The sequence below is a fragment of the Streptopelia decaocto genome (genome assembly GCF_964273445.1).
Source record: "Streptopelia decaocto genome assembly, chromosome: 26".
In the NCBI taxonomy this organism is placed as follows: domain Eukaryota; kingdom Metazoa; phylum Chordata; class Aves; order Columbiformes; family Columbidae; genus Streptopelia; species Streptopelia decaocto.
Window position 1 is genome coordinate 2,277,266 of NC_138681.1, and position 15,967 is coordinate 2,293,232.

Genomic DNA, 15,967 nt, shown 5'->3' on the forward strand with positions numbered 1-15,967 from the left:
GTGGTGTGGCCAGGCCCGGCACTGGGCGCTGGTGGGACCAACCGATGCGGGGTTCCCGGCCCTGGGAGAGGGGAACCCGGAGGGGCTGGGTGGGCTGAGACCCCTGAGGGGCCAGAGAGATGGAAGAGGATGGAGAAATGGGGGGCGTGATGATGGTGGTGGTGCTGCTGATGGTGCCAATAGTGATGGTTGTTGGTGACAGTGGTGGTGATGGTGCCGATGGTGCGGATGGGAGTGATAGTGATTGTGGTGGTGATGGGTGGCGGCCATGGATGATCTCTGGGGGTGCTGATGGTGATGGTTGTTGGTGATGGTGGCTGATGGTGCTGCTGATGGTGCAGATGGGGGTGATGGCGGTGATGGTGATCTATGATCGCTGGCAGTGCAGATGGTGCAGATGGCCATGGTAGTGATGGTGCTGCCGATGGTGCAGATGGGGGTGATGGTGATGGTGGTGGTGATGGGTGGTGGCAATGGATGGTGGTGATGGATGATTGTTGACGGTGCAGATGGTGCTGGTGGTTGTTGGTGGTGATGGTGCTGGTGTTGCACATTGGGGTGACGGTGGTGTGGTGATGGGCGGCGGTGACGGATGATCACCGGTGCTGGTGGTGCAGATGGTGGTGCTGACGGTGCAGATGCGGGTGATGGTGGTGATGGCGGTGATGGGCGGGGGGGCGATGATGGGGAGGATGATGGTGGTGATGGAGCTGACAGCGATGGGGGTGACGGGTGGCGGCGATGCGCGTGTGCGCGCCGCTCCCGGCCCCTCCCTCGCCCATTGATGAACCGATAGGCGCTGCAGAGGGGCGGGAGTCAGGGCAGGTGACGTCAGGCAGGGCCGAGCCAATGAGGTGCGGCGGCGAGGGCCGGGAGTGTGAAAGCATGAATGAAAAGTGCCGCGCGCCGCTCCCCCCGGTGCAGAGGCTGCGGGCAGCGGCGGCGGCAGGTACGAGCCGAGCCGAGCTTAGCCGAGCCAAGCTTAGCCAAGCCGAGCTCAACCAAGCCGAGCCGAGCCGGCCCCGCGCTGCCTGCGCGCCGCTCCGCGGGGGATGCGCGGAGGGGGCGGTGGAGCCGATGCGTTTCGGAGGAACGAGGTTCCGAGCTTTCCCCGCAGCGTGGACGTGGCGGCCCGGAGGCAGGAGGGATGCAGGTGAAGGAGGATGCAGCGGGGCAGGTTCCTCGGCGAGGGAAGCGATGCGGGGCGGGGAGGCGGGATGCGGGGCTCTCGGAGGAAGGAGAGGGATGCGGGTTCCTCCCCCGAAGAATGGAGGGATGCGGGTTCCCCTGAAGGGGAGGAAGGCTGCAGGGATGCGGGTCGCCCCGAGGAAGGAGAGGGATGCAGCTTCCCTCTCCCGGAGGGATGAAGGGATGAAGGGATGCAGGTTCCCCCCCTCCCGCGGAGGAAGGAAGGATGGAGGGATGCGCGTTCCCCGCGAAAGAAGAAAGGACAGAGGGATGCGGGGCCGCTCAAGGAAGGCAGGGAGGGGAAGCTGAAGGATGCGGGTCCCCATTTAGATAAAAAGAAGCAAAATAAAGGGCTGCGGGTCCGTGCCCGGGGTGCGCGGTCCCTGCGCGGGAGTCGCTCCCTTCCTTCTGTCCTCCCTTCTCTCCCTTTCATCATTTCCTCTGTGTTTTCTGTGTTTGCTCAGCGCTTCTGTTCCCCCAGATCTTGGCTGAATCCAAAGCATCACAAGTTCTTATTTATTTTAACGGGCAGAGGTTTTTTCATCTCTCTTTTTGTTTTTTGTTTTTTGTTTTTTTCCCCCCCTTGTTTAGAGAGCGTTAAATACATTTATGGGTGGGGAAATGTCCTTTTTGGTCTTTTATGCATATTTTTCCGTTGCGGGCGCAAATTATATTTGCTTTGATTATTACCGGTTTGAACGCGTTAATTTGCTAGTTATTAAAAATAATGCGGGCTTAATTCTCAGCACCTGCAGAACGTCATTTGCTTTGCAAATGACACAAATTCCAACTCGGCAGAAAACAGGCTGCTGCTGTGTGGTTCTCCTAGAATTCGGCTCCAAAATGGTCTTTCCGAGGGGCCTGATCCTGCCTGTCCCATTGATGCTCGGGAGCGCGTTGCTCTGGGCTCGCTGGGCTGCGGGAACAAGGCCACTGGTGTAGCTGTGCGCTGATATTATGGACCTCACTGCTAATATTTGCCTCTCTTTTTATTCGTTTCCTCCCTCATCCCTTCTTGAAAAGCCCAATGCCCCGAGCCCCCTGGAGAAGAAGAGGTTGGCTTTTTCCCTGCTAATGCTGTAGACTTCAGGGGTTGGTTGTTATCTTTGGTTATCTAGCTGTATGAGTGGTGTCGATTCTTCATAAAGCTAGATAACCGAAAGTAAAAATAACCCCATTACACGCCTGAGGAGGATGTGGAGAAGAAAGGAAATTCATCAGAAGGAAGAGGAGGAAAAGCAAAAATGAAATGAGAAAAAAATATATATAAGAAAGGAAGAGAAAGGAAATGAGAGGCGGAAAAAAAAAGGGGGAAAAATGCAACTTTTTGAGACTGGAATTAAAACCCGAGGTAGGATTTTATTATTTTTATTTTTTTTAAAAAAACACCGATTTGCCTCCTATGATTTTAAGACAGAGTTTAGTGATTCTGTGCATGCGAAGAACACATTTGCCTTGAGAAAGACAAGGCTGTTGCCGCTCTCTCCTCGGCTGTTAACTGTAATTGAATTAACCAAGTCAAACTTCCAATCAGATTATGAATTAGTTAAGCACAGGACGCAGACTACAGCTCAAGGATGAACTTTCGTTGCATAACCAGTCGTATAGCACCAGAGAACCCATAAATCAATACAGATTACTGTGCTGGATTATCTGTTTAATAAAGCAGCAACAGAGCGATGTTTATTAATGGTTGTTTTGCAAATACGAGCGCTGGATTATTTCCCCCCCTCCATTCCTTGTCTGTTATATATTTAATTTTCTCCCTCGACAGATATAACTTGATATCAGGATTAGAAAGAAGGATATGGTGATTTGGAAAGCGTTTTCTTGCAGTCCTCTTTGTTTTTCTTCCCTAGTTCCTCTATCCAAACGCTTTCTTTCTTCTTTTAACCCTTTGTCTATGAACATTTCATTGAATGAACTGACGATTCCACGATCGGGGATTTACAAAAAATTTAAATAGCTAACTCGTGTATGAAACCACGCGAGACTAATTTGGGAGCTTGATTTTGTAGAATTTATCCTCCCTGACTGCAAATTCATGCTGGTCCTTTACCCCCTTCACTGGATTATATGTCAACATCTTCCTTATGGAGACTGAGAGTTCTTTTTCCACCTGCTCTACTGTAGATGGGAATTTGGGGTCGAAGAGATGAACTGGGTGCTTCTCGCTCTCTTTTAATGGTCAGGCTTAGATACCACTTACAAAATAGAGCAACCCATTTGGAAAGGTGTCTTGTTGCTTCGAGAGCGTCGAGCTCTTGCGATGGATTAAGATATAACGTCAGAATGGTGATTCCCAGAAAACAAAAATCATCATAATAAAGAATAAATGTGGGTGGCAGCACCTGAGCTAAATTAGGAAAGGGGCATTGAAACTTTAAGAAAACCCTCTTGTTGGAGATGTAGAAAAAGAGGTGACATTTGACTCATGCTGGACCCGCTCGTTTCGCTCGTGTGCTCATTGGGATCATTTTTCTTAAAAGAGAAAATAAGCAGAAGAAACCGTCCCTTGTACTTTGCCCAGGGAAAGGCTGTAGTTCGGGGTGTAATGTGCAAGATTTATCCCGCTCATATGATTACTCTAAATTAATAAATAAGATTGTTTTTTCTTCCCCTTAACCTGTGGCTCTATAATTCAGAATAATTCAATGCATGCGGTGACTGCCTGTAATGATCCTCTTGGGGAAAGCTGATGGAAACACCTCCTTTTTGTGTTCCCTTGGGGGTTCAACGAGGGGCTGCTATTGTCCCAGGTGCTGCTCCAGGTTCCAGGGGTATAGGGAAGGTTTGATGTGATTTGATTCCCTTCTTCGTTCTCTGTTGCTTTGCTGCTGCTTCTCCTGGTTCGGTGGCTTGTCCCCAGCTCTGGGGGTGACACTGCAGAGGACAAGGCAACAGAGAACCAGCACCAGAAAGTGTCTGAGCTGTGGTCTGTGGATGGGGAGAACATCCTCCATGGATGGAGAGAAGCATCCTCCATGGATGGGGAGAAGCATCCTCCATGGAAGGGGAGCAGCATCCTCCATGGAAGGGGAGCAGCATCCTCCATGGAAGGGGAGCAGCATCCTCCATGGATGCTCGCACCCCAAGCATCTTGTGGGATCAAGCTGGACAATCTTGGCGTTGGTGGCAGCAGGATGTCACCGCATGGAGCTCTCCTCCTCTATCGTGCCAGGCACACCGAGCCAGAAGGAGAGCGGTTGGTGGTTGAGCCGGCACTCGCCAGGCTCATTGAGCGGTGGCCCGTAAGTCCTCGTGCAAAGTGGCCCAGGGACAAGTGCATGGGGGACAAGGGACAAGGGTGAGCGTTGGTGGGCTGCCATGTGCCATCCACCACTGTTCGGTGTCTTTGTCCAAGGGGGGAAAAAGGCACGTTTTGTCCAACGAGGGGCTGGAAGACATGCGATGTGACCATCTTTTGGTGTCCCGAGGTGACCAATGGTGGCGCGTGCGGGGCCGCGGCGGCACCGCCATTGGGTGATGTTTGATGGTGTCACTTGCTTGGGTATAACAAAGGCGTGAGCAGAAATGGGGGGATGCGAACTGGAATGAGGGCGAAACTCGGGGGGGAATTTAGCACCTCGGAGCGTGGGGGTGGGATCCAGAGGCAGGACGTGTCTGTGCTGGTCGGTGACGGAGGGGCCGTGTGTAAAGCACATCGCGCCCAACCCGGCTCTCTGGAGCTCGTGCGCCTCATTCCCCGCTGCAAAAAACACCCTTTAAGATGGTCGTGAGTTGGAGCCGCGGGGCTAAAACGTCTCCAGGTCGTCACCCATCCCTTTGTGCTCCCAGCCTGGTGGGGTGAACGGGAACCAGTTTCACCCATCCCACTGCTCTCGTGGGGTGGGTCCCTCGTGGTGCCGGGAGCTCTGCCGCAGCCCCCCAGTTTCTGGAGGTGCCATGGGGCTCAGTCGCTCTCCGTGCGGGTGGAAATGGCTTTTAATTCCTTTATTTTGTTGCGGTGGGTGACTGTTCCCAGCAGAGTGGCTTTCTCAAAGGGAACACGAACCGGCGCGGTCTTGCAAACAGCTGATTTATTATATTGGTTTTGTTGTTTTTTTGTTTCTTTTATTTTACCCTTTTCTCCCCAGTTTGCTACCGGAGTGCACCAGCAAGCCCAACGTGTTGGCATGACGTTGATCCAAATTGCAGCTTACATGTGGCCATTTAAGCTTGCCTGGACACTCTGATTTGACTGGTTAACACTCAGCACTGTCTACTCCGTTCTCCCTTATGGCTACATAACTGCTGGAGACGTTAATAGGAGACACGCTTGCATGTTCTGTATTGAGAGATTAGCTCTCCACGTTCATTTCCATGCTTAGAAGCGGTGTGTTTGGAGAGAAAAAAGCAGAGCAAACGCAATAGTAATTTTTCTATGATTCGGGGAGTCGTTAAGAACTAACCTATACAAACACAATTAATTAAAAATATTAATTTCATTCAATATCTCACTTTCATCTAGGAAAGGGCTCGTATTGAGTTGCCTTAGCTCCTGCCTTTAATGCAGGGATGCAGAAATGCAGCAGATTGATTTGTGGTTGGGTCCAAAGCCCCTTTGCGTTGGCACAGCAGGACGGGGACTGGCAAATGTGCAGAACGACTCGTGCTGGTGGATATTAACTTCTTCATCAATGTCCTGGTTTTGGCTGTGATAGAGTTAATTTTCTCCCTAGATAAAACATTTATATTTTTAATATATAACATTAGCAAATTCTAAGCCTTAAATTGTGAAAAATAGTTAAAAAAAAACAATCTAAATCAGGATTTTTTTGTGTGTTTGAGGGAAGGAGATGCTTCCTGACCGAAGAAATTTTCTGCTGGGCTTTATATACAGTTTGAAACTGCAAACAAAAGGAGGCCCTGGTGGCTCAAGCCCTCTGAGGTCCCCACAGAGCACAAATTGTCCCTTTTCCTCCCCGGTCTCTCTCTTCCACCGTCCCCTATGCACTGTGGGTCGGGCAGGTGTGGGATGGCCCTGCGGTGCAACCACAAAGAAATCAGCTAGATATTATATTAGAGATATATATCTGTGCATATACATATTTATTATTATTATTATTTTAAATATATATATATATATATTTCCTTCCACCAAGCGATGACGGCCAGGTTTGCACTGCGGACGGGATGGTTTTTAGGGTGCTCTTGGCAGGCAGCGTTGGTTCGCTCCCAACATAGTCCCAGCAGCTCTGCTGCTTTCGGGGTGTCGGGTCCATTTGACGTGCGGTCCAGCCGGGTTTGGGGGTGACCCGTGCAAAGACAAAGCGAGAAGGTTCCTAGGACCGGGGTCAGAAATGATGATTGAGGCCTCCAGCCGCTGGACCGGGGCGGCGAGGGGAGCTCGTCTTTGTGCCGAGAACAGAGTCTTTCCTCTTCAAACAATCAGGGCTTCAAAACCCCCGAGCGTTTTCAAGGGAACGATTTTTATGTCGGGATTATGATAAACCGGCTGAGTGGGCGCGTTAAGCCGCCATAGGAATCAGATCAGGCCCTGCTTTAATTTCAGCAAGTGGCGGGTGTGTGGGAACGGCGATGCTCAGAATTAACTGTCTGAGCTTGGGGCCCCCAATTTCAGTGCTGGTGCCACGGGAGGGGTGCACCCCGCTCCTGGTGACCCCCATCCCCATTGTGGCTTTGCAAATGTGGGTCTGGTGCTTTGCAACACCCTGCAATGGCTTTGGGGTGCCCGATGCCAGTCTCTGTCTCTCTCTCTCAAATCACCCCCCCACACATCCCAGGGTGCAAACGTGATGCTGAGTGTCCAGCAAATGGGACCGGACGGGTCCCCCGCACCCTGCTCGGGGACAGCGGGTGGCCGTGCCCCGGCGTGGGGGCAGCTGGAGGGAAAATGATGAGCTCTGTGGTCTTCAAGCTGCTGAGAGGAGACGGCCCGTGAGCGGGCAGGTCGCTCAGATGCAGCCGGGGTGATTGGATGTGAAAGCGGAGCCGCGGCGCTCGCCGCCTGCGCCGTCACCCATCGCCGCCGCGGGGGGTTCCGCGGGCCCAGGCTGGTGTGACAGCACCGCCGGCATGCCGAGGGGGGCTAAAAATACTCCTGGGGCTGCATCTTGGCTTGTCCTGCGGGATTTTCAGGGACATGTGCGTGCGAGTCCTGACACCTCCCTGCTCGCTGTCTTCCCCCCCACACCCTGTAAAATGCAGGGGAGGAGTGTGACGGCCAAGGGGATCTAGAGCCAGATCGAGCCACCTGCAAAGCTGCCGTGGGAATGTTAGTTTTGCAGGAAAAGAGCTGGGATGCTTTGGTTTGGGAGTCCCGTCCCAGCTGTGGCGAGGGACCCCCCGAATCCTGGTGATGCGATAGAGCCGGGGGGGGTCCTTATGTCTGCAAGAAGAACAGAGGGGTCTTGGATTGGTGCTCCTGGCTGAGTCGATCTCTGATTATCAGTGGATCATGGTCTTATGCTGGTGTATAACTCCAGGATTTATCTTGCTACAGCTGAGACCAGACTTGGACCTGGTATCTGTCCCTGTAAAGTTAAGCTGTGTAATCCTCACCCAGTGGTGACAGCCATGGCTTGAGCTTTGGCTTTGACAGCCCAGGCTAGGTGTAAAAATCACTTCATTTCCACTTCCAAGGCTTGTAGTGATGCCAAAGCGGGGACAAAAGGGGTTAGCGCCAGGTTGCCGGTGCAAGAGGAGGGAGGATCCGCATCGAGCGCATCTGCTGGTTGGGCTGCTTGGGTTCGTTCAATTAATTTTTGCACGCAGAGAACGAGGTGGAACTTGCTCTGGGACAGGGAGAAAACACAGGTACCCCAGGTTCCATCTGACCTTCAGCAGAGCGTGTGAGCTCCAGGGAGGGGAAAGGGATCCCTCAGATCCGTGTTGCCCTTTCAGGGCTCTTTGGAAAGGAGAAAGAGCTCTCCCCGAGGACCCCGCGTTGTTTCGTCTGTTCCTCCGCCACTCTGGCTTTTAATAAATACCTGCTATTTTAGGTAAGAGTGAAATATTCAGCTTTTATGGTATTTCATAGGATGGTTTTAGGGTCTCCCAGGTTGAACTGGGCAGCAACGCATCTGGACCAAGTAACCTTCTGTGGCTTCAGCAGGCACCAGCTGCTTGGGAGGAAAGTGCTTGAAACCCTACAATTATGGGATAATGTATTCCAAGAGAGTTTCTCGGCTTTTCGGCCCTGAGCTGGAGAGTTTATATCCCCTCCTTGATCCTTGTAAAACGTCGCTAAACTTGGATGTTCTCGTTGTTCACTCCTCGATGGTGCTGCAGCAGCAATCTGCTGAGCAGGAGGGGGAAAAAAAGGCCTAAATTTGCTATAATTTGCTTTGAATTTGCCTCAGTGCCCCCTGTTCCAGGTGAGGAATCGTGTCTTTGAAAAGAGCTGCAGTTGTATATGGAGTCGATGGAAAAGCCGTGGGGAATTAGGAATATAACTTTGATTATTCAAGGGAATTAGGCACGTAATTCTCTCGGGAACTTCGCTTAATTCTGCAAGGCCTGGAGGACCTTTCTTCCCATTGGGGCTTGTTTGGGGGTGCAAGTTTGGCCCCTCTGGCCTGGGGGAGGTTGGAGGGCTCAGGAACCTTCATTGAGCTGGTCAAGTGGCCCCGGGCCACCAACTCACCTTGTGATTTTACACACAAACCCCATTATCCGCAAAATCTCTTCCTTCTCCCCCTTTGTTTTGGCTTTGAACAACTTAAACCCACCAAGCGTTTGGTTGGGTTTTTCCAATGGGAAAAAAGTTCGTTTTCATCTTAAACCCACCCATCTCTAGGATGTTGCGGGTGAGTTTTTGGAGGGGGAGCTGTGCGGTTTCTTGGTGCTCTTTGCTTGATTTTTGGAGACGTAGGGATCTAGAGCAGCCCTGCCTGCTGCCCATCGCGGCCGACGCTTTTGCCGGCACCGAGGCGAACCGGTGGCGCCGCCGGCGTTGAAGGCAACCCGCCTCCCTCCTCCGGTGCAAGGGATGGCCACGGAGCAGGTTGCCATGGAGAACCGGGATTATTCTGCGCGTGTGTGCAGAAACACCGTCATTTTTCAAACCTTTGCGACGGAGCGCCGTGCCGCGCTTCCCCGACCTCGAGCGCCGCGACCTCCCCGTTCCCTCCTCCCGCGTTTCTGCAGCCCCAGCTTCTCCACCAGCTCCTCCATCGGGCTCTTATCTCCAATAATCCCCCCGTAAGAGGGCTTTCTGCTTGTTATGACACCCGGTGAAAGCGTGGGAGAAAGATCCTTTCTTTGCCCTTGTCCTCCACAGCCAGCCACTACCCTGAATGGGAGGCTTTTTTGTGTCTCTGTGTGCCTGACTAATTGAGCTGAAGGACTTGCGTCTGGAAGGGCTTGAAAGGGACTTTTGTTGTCGCTGCGGAGTTTGTGGAAGGCGAATGAGTCCTGCTTTCTTAGGGGACGCGGGTCCTGGGCAAATTTGACTCTCGAGTGCTCACGCCTCCTGGTTCTTTGGGAAAATTAGAGAAAAAGGGTGAGGGGGCTCGGGGGTTTTTGTGGGTTTTCAGAAGGCAGCCCCAGGCGTTGGAAAATGGAGTTTGGCAAAAAGAACTATCTGGCCATGGAAAGGCTGGTGAGCTGGCTCTAAAAAAGGCCACGGCGAGATGAATTTAAACTGCTTAAAAAGAACAGTATCGTGAGCCTTCGCCTCCAAAACCAACAGTATCGGGACCCTTTGCCTCTTGTGTTTTAATAATCAAAACCTCTGTGATCCCAGGAGAAATGGTTTCATGGTGATTCCAAATCCCATAAGGTGACGAGGAGGATTGAGCCGCTGCTGCGAAATTCCTCCTTCCTTCTCGCCCTCCATGGGAGTGGTGAGAAGTCAGGATTCTCCCCCAAAGTGCTTTAATTAGCACCCGATGCTGGTTTGTCCCCGGGTGACTCACCTGTAATAGCCCCAAAACCCAGATCTTTCTTAAAGAACCCCACAAAGGTTCTGCTTGGGAGGAAAACCAACAGGTTTGCGGCAATTTGGGACTTTAGGGGCTCTTCTCTGCTGGGAACACTGGTTTGGGGCATGAGGCTGGAGCCTTTGGGGACTTTCGCCCCTTGCGGTGGCTCCTGCTGCCCCGTGTCCCATCCCAAGGACTTGGTGTTGCCATGTGTCTCTCTGCCCAGGGTATTTTCAGCTTGTCTTTGCTATATTTTCAGTATCTGACGCTAGATTAATTCAGAGACCAACACCACCTTCCCCCAGCCCTTGTTTTCTCCATAGTGTGGCTCCTAAGCCCCCAGCGCTGAGGTTACCTGGAAATCACCTTGAGGGGAGGGAAAATGGGGCTTTTTAGCAGCAAAATGTCCTGGTAGGTGGCGAAGGCCTGAAAGAGTCACCAGTGGCTGTTTACACATCACTGGCAGAAATGGGGAAGAAAGCAGCTGCACGGGGGACGCTTGGACGTCACTTTGCTCCCGTTCCACGCTCCTCTTGGGACGCGCAGCCCCGAGAAGCCGCTTGGAACACGTTTCCTTTGTCATTTTGTCTTATTCTCTAATTATTTCCCTCCCGCTTCCTATTTTTTCCCTCTTTCCAGCAAGAGCCCCCCGCACAAGGAAGAGCTGCCAGGCTCCATTCCACCCCCCGTGTGGATAAACACCCCCCGTGTATTATTTGGCAGCCGCTTCCCAATGCGAAGCGATTTGAACCATTTTGAAAGCTGAATTTTTGACGGGGTGGAGATGTCAAGGATGGAAACGTCCACCTTATTGCCTCCCCTATTCCCAAAGGCTACGGACCTTTGGGGTGCAAAAGACTGGGGCTTCCCGGGGCCAAATGCGCATCAAGAATGGGGGGAAAAGCAGAGAAAATAGGTTTGAAACCAACTCGCTTCTCTTTCCAGCATCTTGAGCTCCGTGCAGCGCCGGGGGCGACTTTGGCACCAGGTATTTGCTACGTGGATCCTCACCGGTTCCCATCCCGGGTAAATGTCAATTTACACGCTGTTTGTGTGCTCGTATACAAGGGAAGTTTTGCTTCCTCAGCACTGCAAGATGATAATGGTGTTGTGTATTAGTCATTAACAATAAGGAGCTGTCGGCGCGAGGCTCCTCGGCCGGACACGCTGCACCATGAGCATCATTCCGGCCCTTTTTCCACTTGTCTTTCTCTGCCTTCTTTTATTATTTTATTTTAAAATATAATTTATAATAATTATTAAAAAAAATCACCCAATTCCATTTATTTAATTATGTGTGAGCTTGGAAATTTGGGCTTGGACTCAAAGGCAGGCATGGGTTTGATATTGAGCTGCCCGCGCACGGAAGGCCAGACGGCAAATAAATACACCCAAATTGCTCTTATTTTTGTTATTTAAAAAATATTATTTTAAAATGGTATTTATTTATTCCCTCTCCATCTTTTTTTTTAATAGGAAAAGGGCTGATTGACTTTATTTTTATTACACTCGAGGTTTGCTGCATATTTCCCGTTCTGCACAGGCCTTACTAGGCCAGGACCTGCTGAGATCAGATTAATTAAATAAAAGGGTCTATTTTTTTTAATAGTTCTGGGTTTATGCATTTCAGAGCACACCAGACTGCCTGTAAAATGACCGTTTTTACAGTGTCACTAACCAAACCCCTAAAATTTGGGCAATTCTTGCCCTAGAACAGATTATTACTCCCGCCCCCAAACAGCTTCCAGCTTAAATAACAAGAGGTTTTGAGCAGATTAAATAAAAACAAAACAACCAAGCAAAAAACAAAACACAACATCAAAAATCCCCAAAACCACAACAACCAAACCAAAAAATCCTAATGTGGGTATTGGAAGGAGTTACAGAAAATAACAGAGAAATCAGGTGGTTTTAGCACAGATAATTCTTAGGCAAATCACAGCGATAATGTTAAAACGCATTATTATTGCTAATCAATAACAACATAGCCATTAAATTTAGAATCATTAAATTTAGAATCATTAAATTTAGAATCATGCAATGCATCCGTTTCTCTGCTTTACAGAGAATAATAATTCCTGCGATCCCCACATTGAGATTGTGCACCCGGGATTTCTCCGTTTCGGTTCCCACCTCTGGGACCTTTTGATTTTGGGGCTGGGATGGAGAAATGGGATATTTGCAGAGATTTTGGGGCCGTGCCGGGGGTCGCTCGGTGGTGCCGCGACCGGTCCCGATGCGCTCGGAGCATCCGAGGGACACGGGGACGGGGCTCATCCAGCACTGGGCAAAACTCCGCAACGTGCGTTGCTTTTTGGTTTGGTTTGGTTTGTGAGCACAAGCTGAACAAAAAGAACCCGAAGCACAGGATTTTGGTGTGTTTTGTGACGTTTTCTCCAGCAGATGAAGGGACGGTGGCTCCGTGCCCGTCCCGGCTCCACCGCCCTTTGCCGATGCACCGCGGGGAGGGTTTCGCCTTCTGCCAAGAGCGGCCTGCTCTTCCTTCATTATTATTATTTTCTTTTTTTAAATTAGTATTTTTATAATTTTTTTTGCCTTTCCCTTTTATTTTAATTAGTTTTTATTTTTTCTTTGTTTTCCTTTTCCTTTTTCCTTCTAAATTTCCTTTTTCCTTCTAAATTTCCTTTTTCCCTCTAAATTTCCTTTTTCCTTCTCATTTTCCTTCTAATTTTCCCTTTTCTTTCTAGTTTTCCTTTTTCTTTTTGCTTTTCTTTTTTAATTTTCCTTTTCATTTTCGATTTTTCCTTTTTCTTTTTGTTTTCCTTTTCCTTTTTCTTTCTACTTTTCCTTTTCCTTCCTAATTTTCCTTTTCCTTCCTAATTTTCCTTTTCCTTCCTAATTTTCCTTTTCCTCTCTAATTTTCCTTTTCCTCTCTAATTTTCCCTTTTTGTTTTCCTTTTCTTTTGTTTTCCTTTTTCTTTTTCCTTTTTTCTCCTTAATTTTTTTTTTTTGTTTTCCTTTTCCCTTTTCCCTTTCTTCTGCTTTTTAATTCTCCTATTTTCCCCCCAATTCCGCATCAAACCTGCTTTGTCTCCTCTCCCGCCGAAGCGTTTAACGAAGGGGCAGCCGCTCCCATGCCAAGAGGGTTTTGTCGTTGTCGTTGTCGTTGTTTTCCTGGCGCTTTGTTCCACCCAACACCCTCCCCGGGCACCACAGGGCGCCCACCACGGGGTGCAGGTTGGGGTGCTCGTGCATAGATGCGGCAACACAAAGCCCCGAGGAAGACACGAGGCTCTTGTTATCCCGGTCGCGCACGAAAGAGTTAACCCATTAGAAATTCCGAGCCCTTCTTCCGATAGTTAAACCTGATTTGCATGCATTTGCATAATGAATGTCATTTGCATTCTTGGAGGTTGGCTACTTCTGTGGGAAAAGTCAAAGCGGGATTGCGGGGAGGGCGGAGGGTCGGCGAAGAAAGACGGGAAGATTTTCCCCCTCACCCCACGCGCATCCCTGCCCCTCGCCATCCTCGCCCAAATGGTCCTTTTTCCCCCCATTTTTCCCCCCTCCATGCCTTCTTGCCTCTCCCACAGGACACACAAAGCCAACGGCGGATAGGCCGTGTCGAGGCGAAGCGCATCCTCTCCCTCTTCCCCCCCTTTCCCTCCTTTCATTTCCCCCTCTATTTCCATCTTGGCTCCCGTTCCCGCTGCCCTCGCACACGGGGGGCCAAGGCCTCTCTCCCCCCCCCACCGTGTGCCAAAACGGTAGCAGAAAGGGGGGAAAAAACAAACAAATAAATAAATAAAAAGGTGAGAGCCACCATTTTAGGCAGCCGACACGTAAAATGGCCGATTCTCGTTCCCCCCTGGTCCTCGCCACGCGATCGGCTGCATCCCCGCAGCATCCCGGCGATGGATCCCGCCCCTGGGTACCACATCGGCACCGAGGGGCGTTCGGCGCCGCGGGACCCACAACCGCGGCGATTTCCTTTCTCCCACCGGCCATGGTCTTGCCGCGAAACGCCCCCCGGCACAAGCCAAAACACCGACCCACGCCCCAAAATCACCGCGCTTTTGTTTCACCCTCCGTTTCTGCAGCACCGATGGCCCCAAAGCCAAATGCCCAGATCTTTTAATTATTGTTTAAACCAATCTCGGCAACACATGGGGATACTGTGGGTTTTGAGGCTCGGCTGCAAATCTTTTTCCTCGTGGCGTTAGATGACATTTAATTCTTCGCGTGTTGCGATAATATTAGGGAAACAGCCACTTAATATTTTTATTCCCCCCTTTTTGGACTTAAATTCAACAGACTCATCTTTCTGTTGCTGGGAGTGTTTTGTGGCTGTTTAGGAAGGGAAAAAGAAATCAATGTGAAACGTTGAAATTATCCCATCCTTGTGTGCAATGGGCAAAGACATGAGGAGCCCATCCAGTCCGCACGATTTGTGGGTACAAAGTCATTGCACTAAGGTTAATATGAGAAAGGGGGGAAAAATTGCTTTATACAACATACAACCAGGTGGGATGTGAACTCATTAATTTTACTACAGCACTTGAAATATTTTGGGGTGTTTTCACCTGAAAATCACATTGCGAGAGGCTTGTGGTTTAGGTAGAAATCTCGGCGTTATGTGAGGCCGGGTTTGTTGTTTAATTTCTCCCCATCCCTCTGTTGCCATGAGACCTAGGAACTTAAAAGCCTAAATATGCCGAGCCAGTTTAACCCCGGTGCGACGGGAATTTCGCAAGCAGATTAAGAATAACCAGAAATTTATCCTTAGAAGGAAAATAAATCACATTTTTCTCCTTGCGAGCTGATGCCGGAGCCCTGAACACGCCTGGCTGGGGTCGTCCCTATGGGGAAGGGCCGCTCAGCTCCATCCTGGTCCCTCGTGGGGTCAATAAGGTGTGAAGGGACTGGGGAAGTGGTGACTGTCACCGTCAAATCCCCATTGGTGGCCACTGCTCCCGATGATGATGATGATGCTCCGAAGCCAAAGCAGCGCTGGGTCCCCATGATTTGCAGGGTCCCCATGATTTGTGGGGTCCCCATGGTTGGTGGGGTCCCCATGATTTGCAGGGTCCCCATGATTTGTGGGGTCCCCTGTCCCTGCTGGTAGATCCGGCCGCGCTCCCCCCCGCCCACCAAACTTGCTTATTCAGGAATGGGAAACGCTTTCCTAAAGCTTACAAAAATGCACTAAGGCTCTTAGCTATTTGGCTAAGCTGCATCTACTTAGTTGCTTTCTCACTGCTTTTATTTATAGCCTTCTTTCCATGCTGGGGGATTGTTTTTTCCTTTTTCTTCCTTTTTTTTCCTCATCTTTTCCCTGGGATGGGGCACATTAATGGGTTGGAAATGGGGCTGGAAGGAGAGGATGGTTCTGGTCATCTCTGCTCTGCTCCCACCAGTGCCACTCGCTCACCATCACTTAATTTTCACCAAGTAGGATCGTGTCTCTTATTTCTGCAGCATTATCAATGATTTACAGGACTAATGGGCAGGAGAAAAGGCCCTTTCTCTGGCACAAGCACCTTCCTCTATTAAACAAGCCAACTAAATTCTGCACCGGGTGTTTAAATTGATGTGTTGCCTGTGAATAGCCGCGAATGAAAGCAGAACTTATACAGATGAAAAAGACACAAAGTGAATATTAATTCGATATTTAAATAAAAAATCATTCTGTAAGGATGCTCCAAAGGCAGCGACCGGCAGCACGAGGGTGGTGGCTGCTCGGTTTGGTTATTCTGCTGGTGCTCGAGCTTTTCCGCTTGGTTCCTGCTGCGTCAGCAAAGGGAAAATCCCGCAGGGCGCTGGGTCGGGGTCACAGGGATGCACCGTGTCAGGATCCTCACTCTGCATCCGATTCGAGCATCTTCCTATTGGGAATGGGCCCCTCTCGGCTTTCTCGGTGTCTGGTTAAT

The 15,967-nt window shown here is 50.3% G+C and overlaps 2 protein-coding genes across 2 annotated transcripts in view; both read right to left on the reverse strand.

The window, feature by feature from the left end:
* CRABP2 (cellular retinoic acid binding protein 2) overlaps window positions 1–15,967 on the reverse strand; it is a 355,112-nt gene that overhangs the window by 232,773 nt on the left and 106,372 nt on the right. The gene's annotated exons all lie outside the window — the stretch shown is intronic.
* Window positions 368–15,967, reverse strand: part of RHBG (Rh family B glycoprotein) — a gene marked incomplete at both ends in the record, with an annotated part of 67,177 nt that continues 51,577 nt past the window's right edge. Inside the window, 1 exon segment of the mRNA XM_082073062.1 lies at window positions 368–799. Within this exon segment, the coding sequence (XP_081929188.1) occupies window positions 368–799 (432 nt within the window).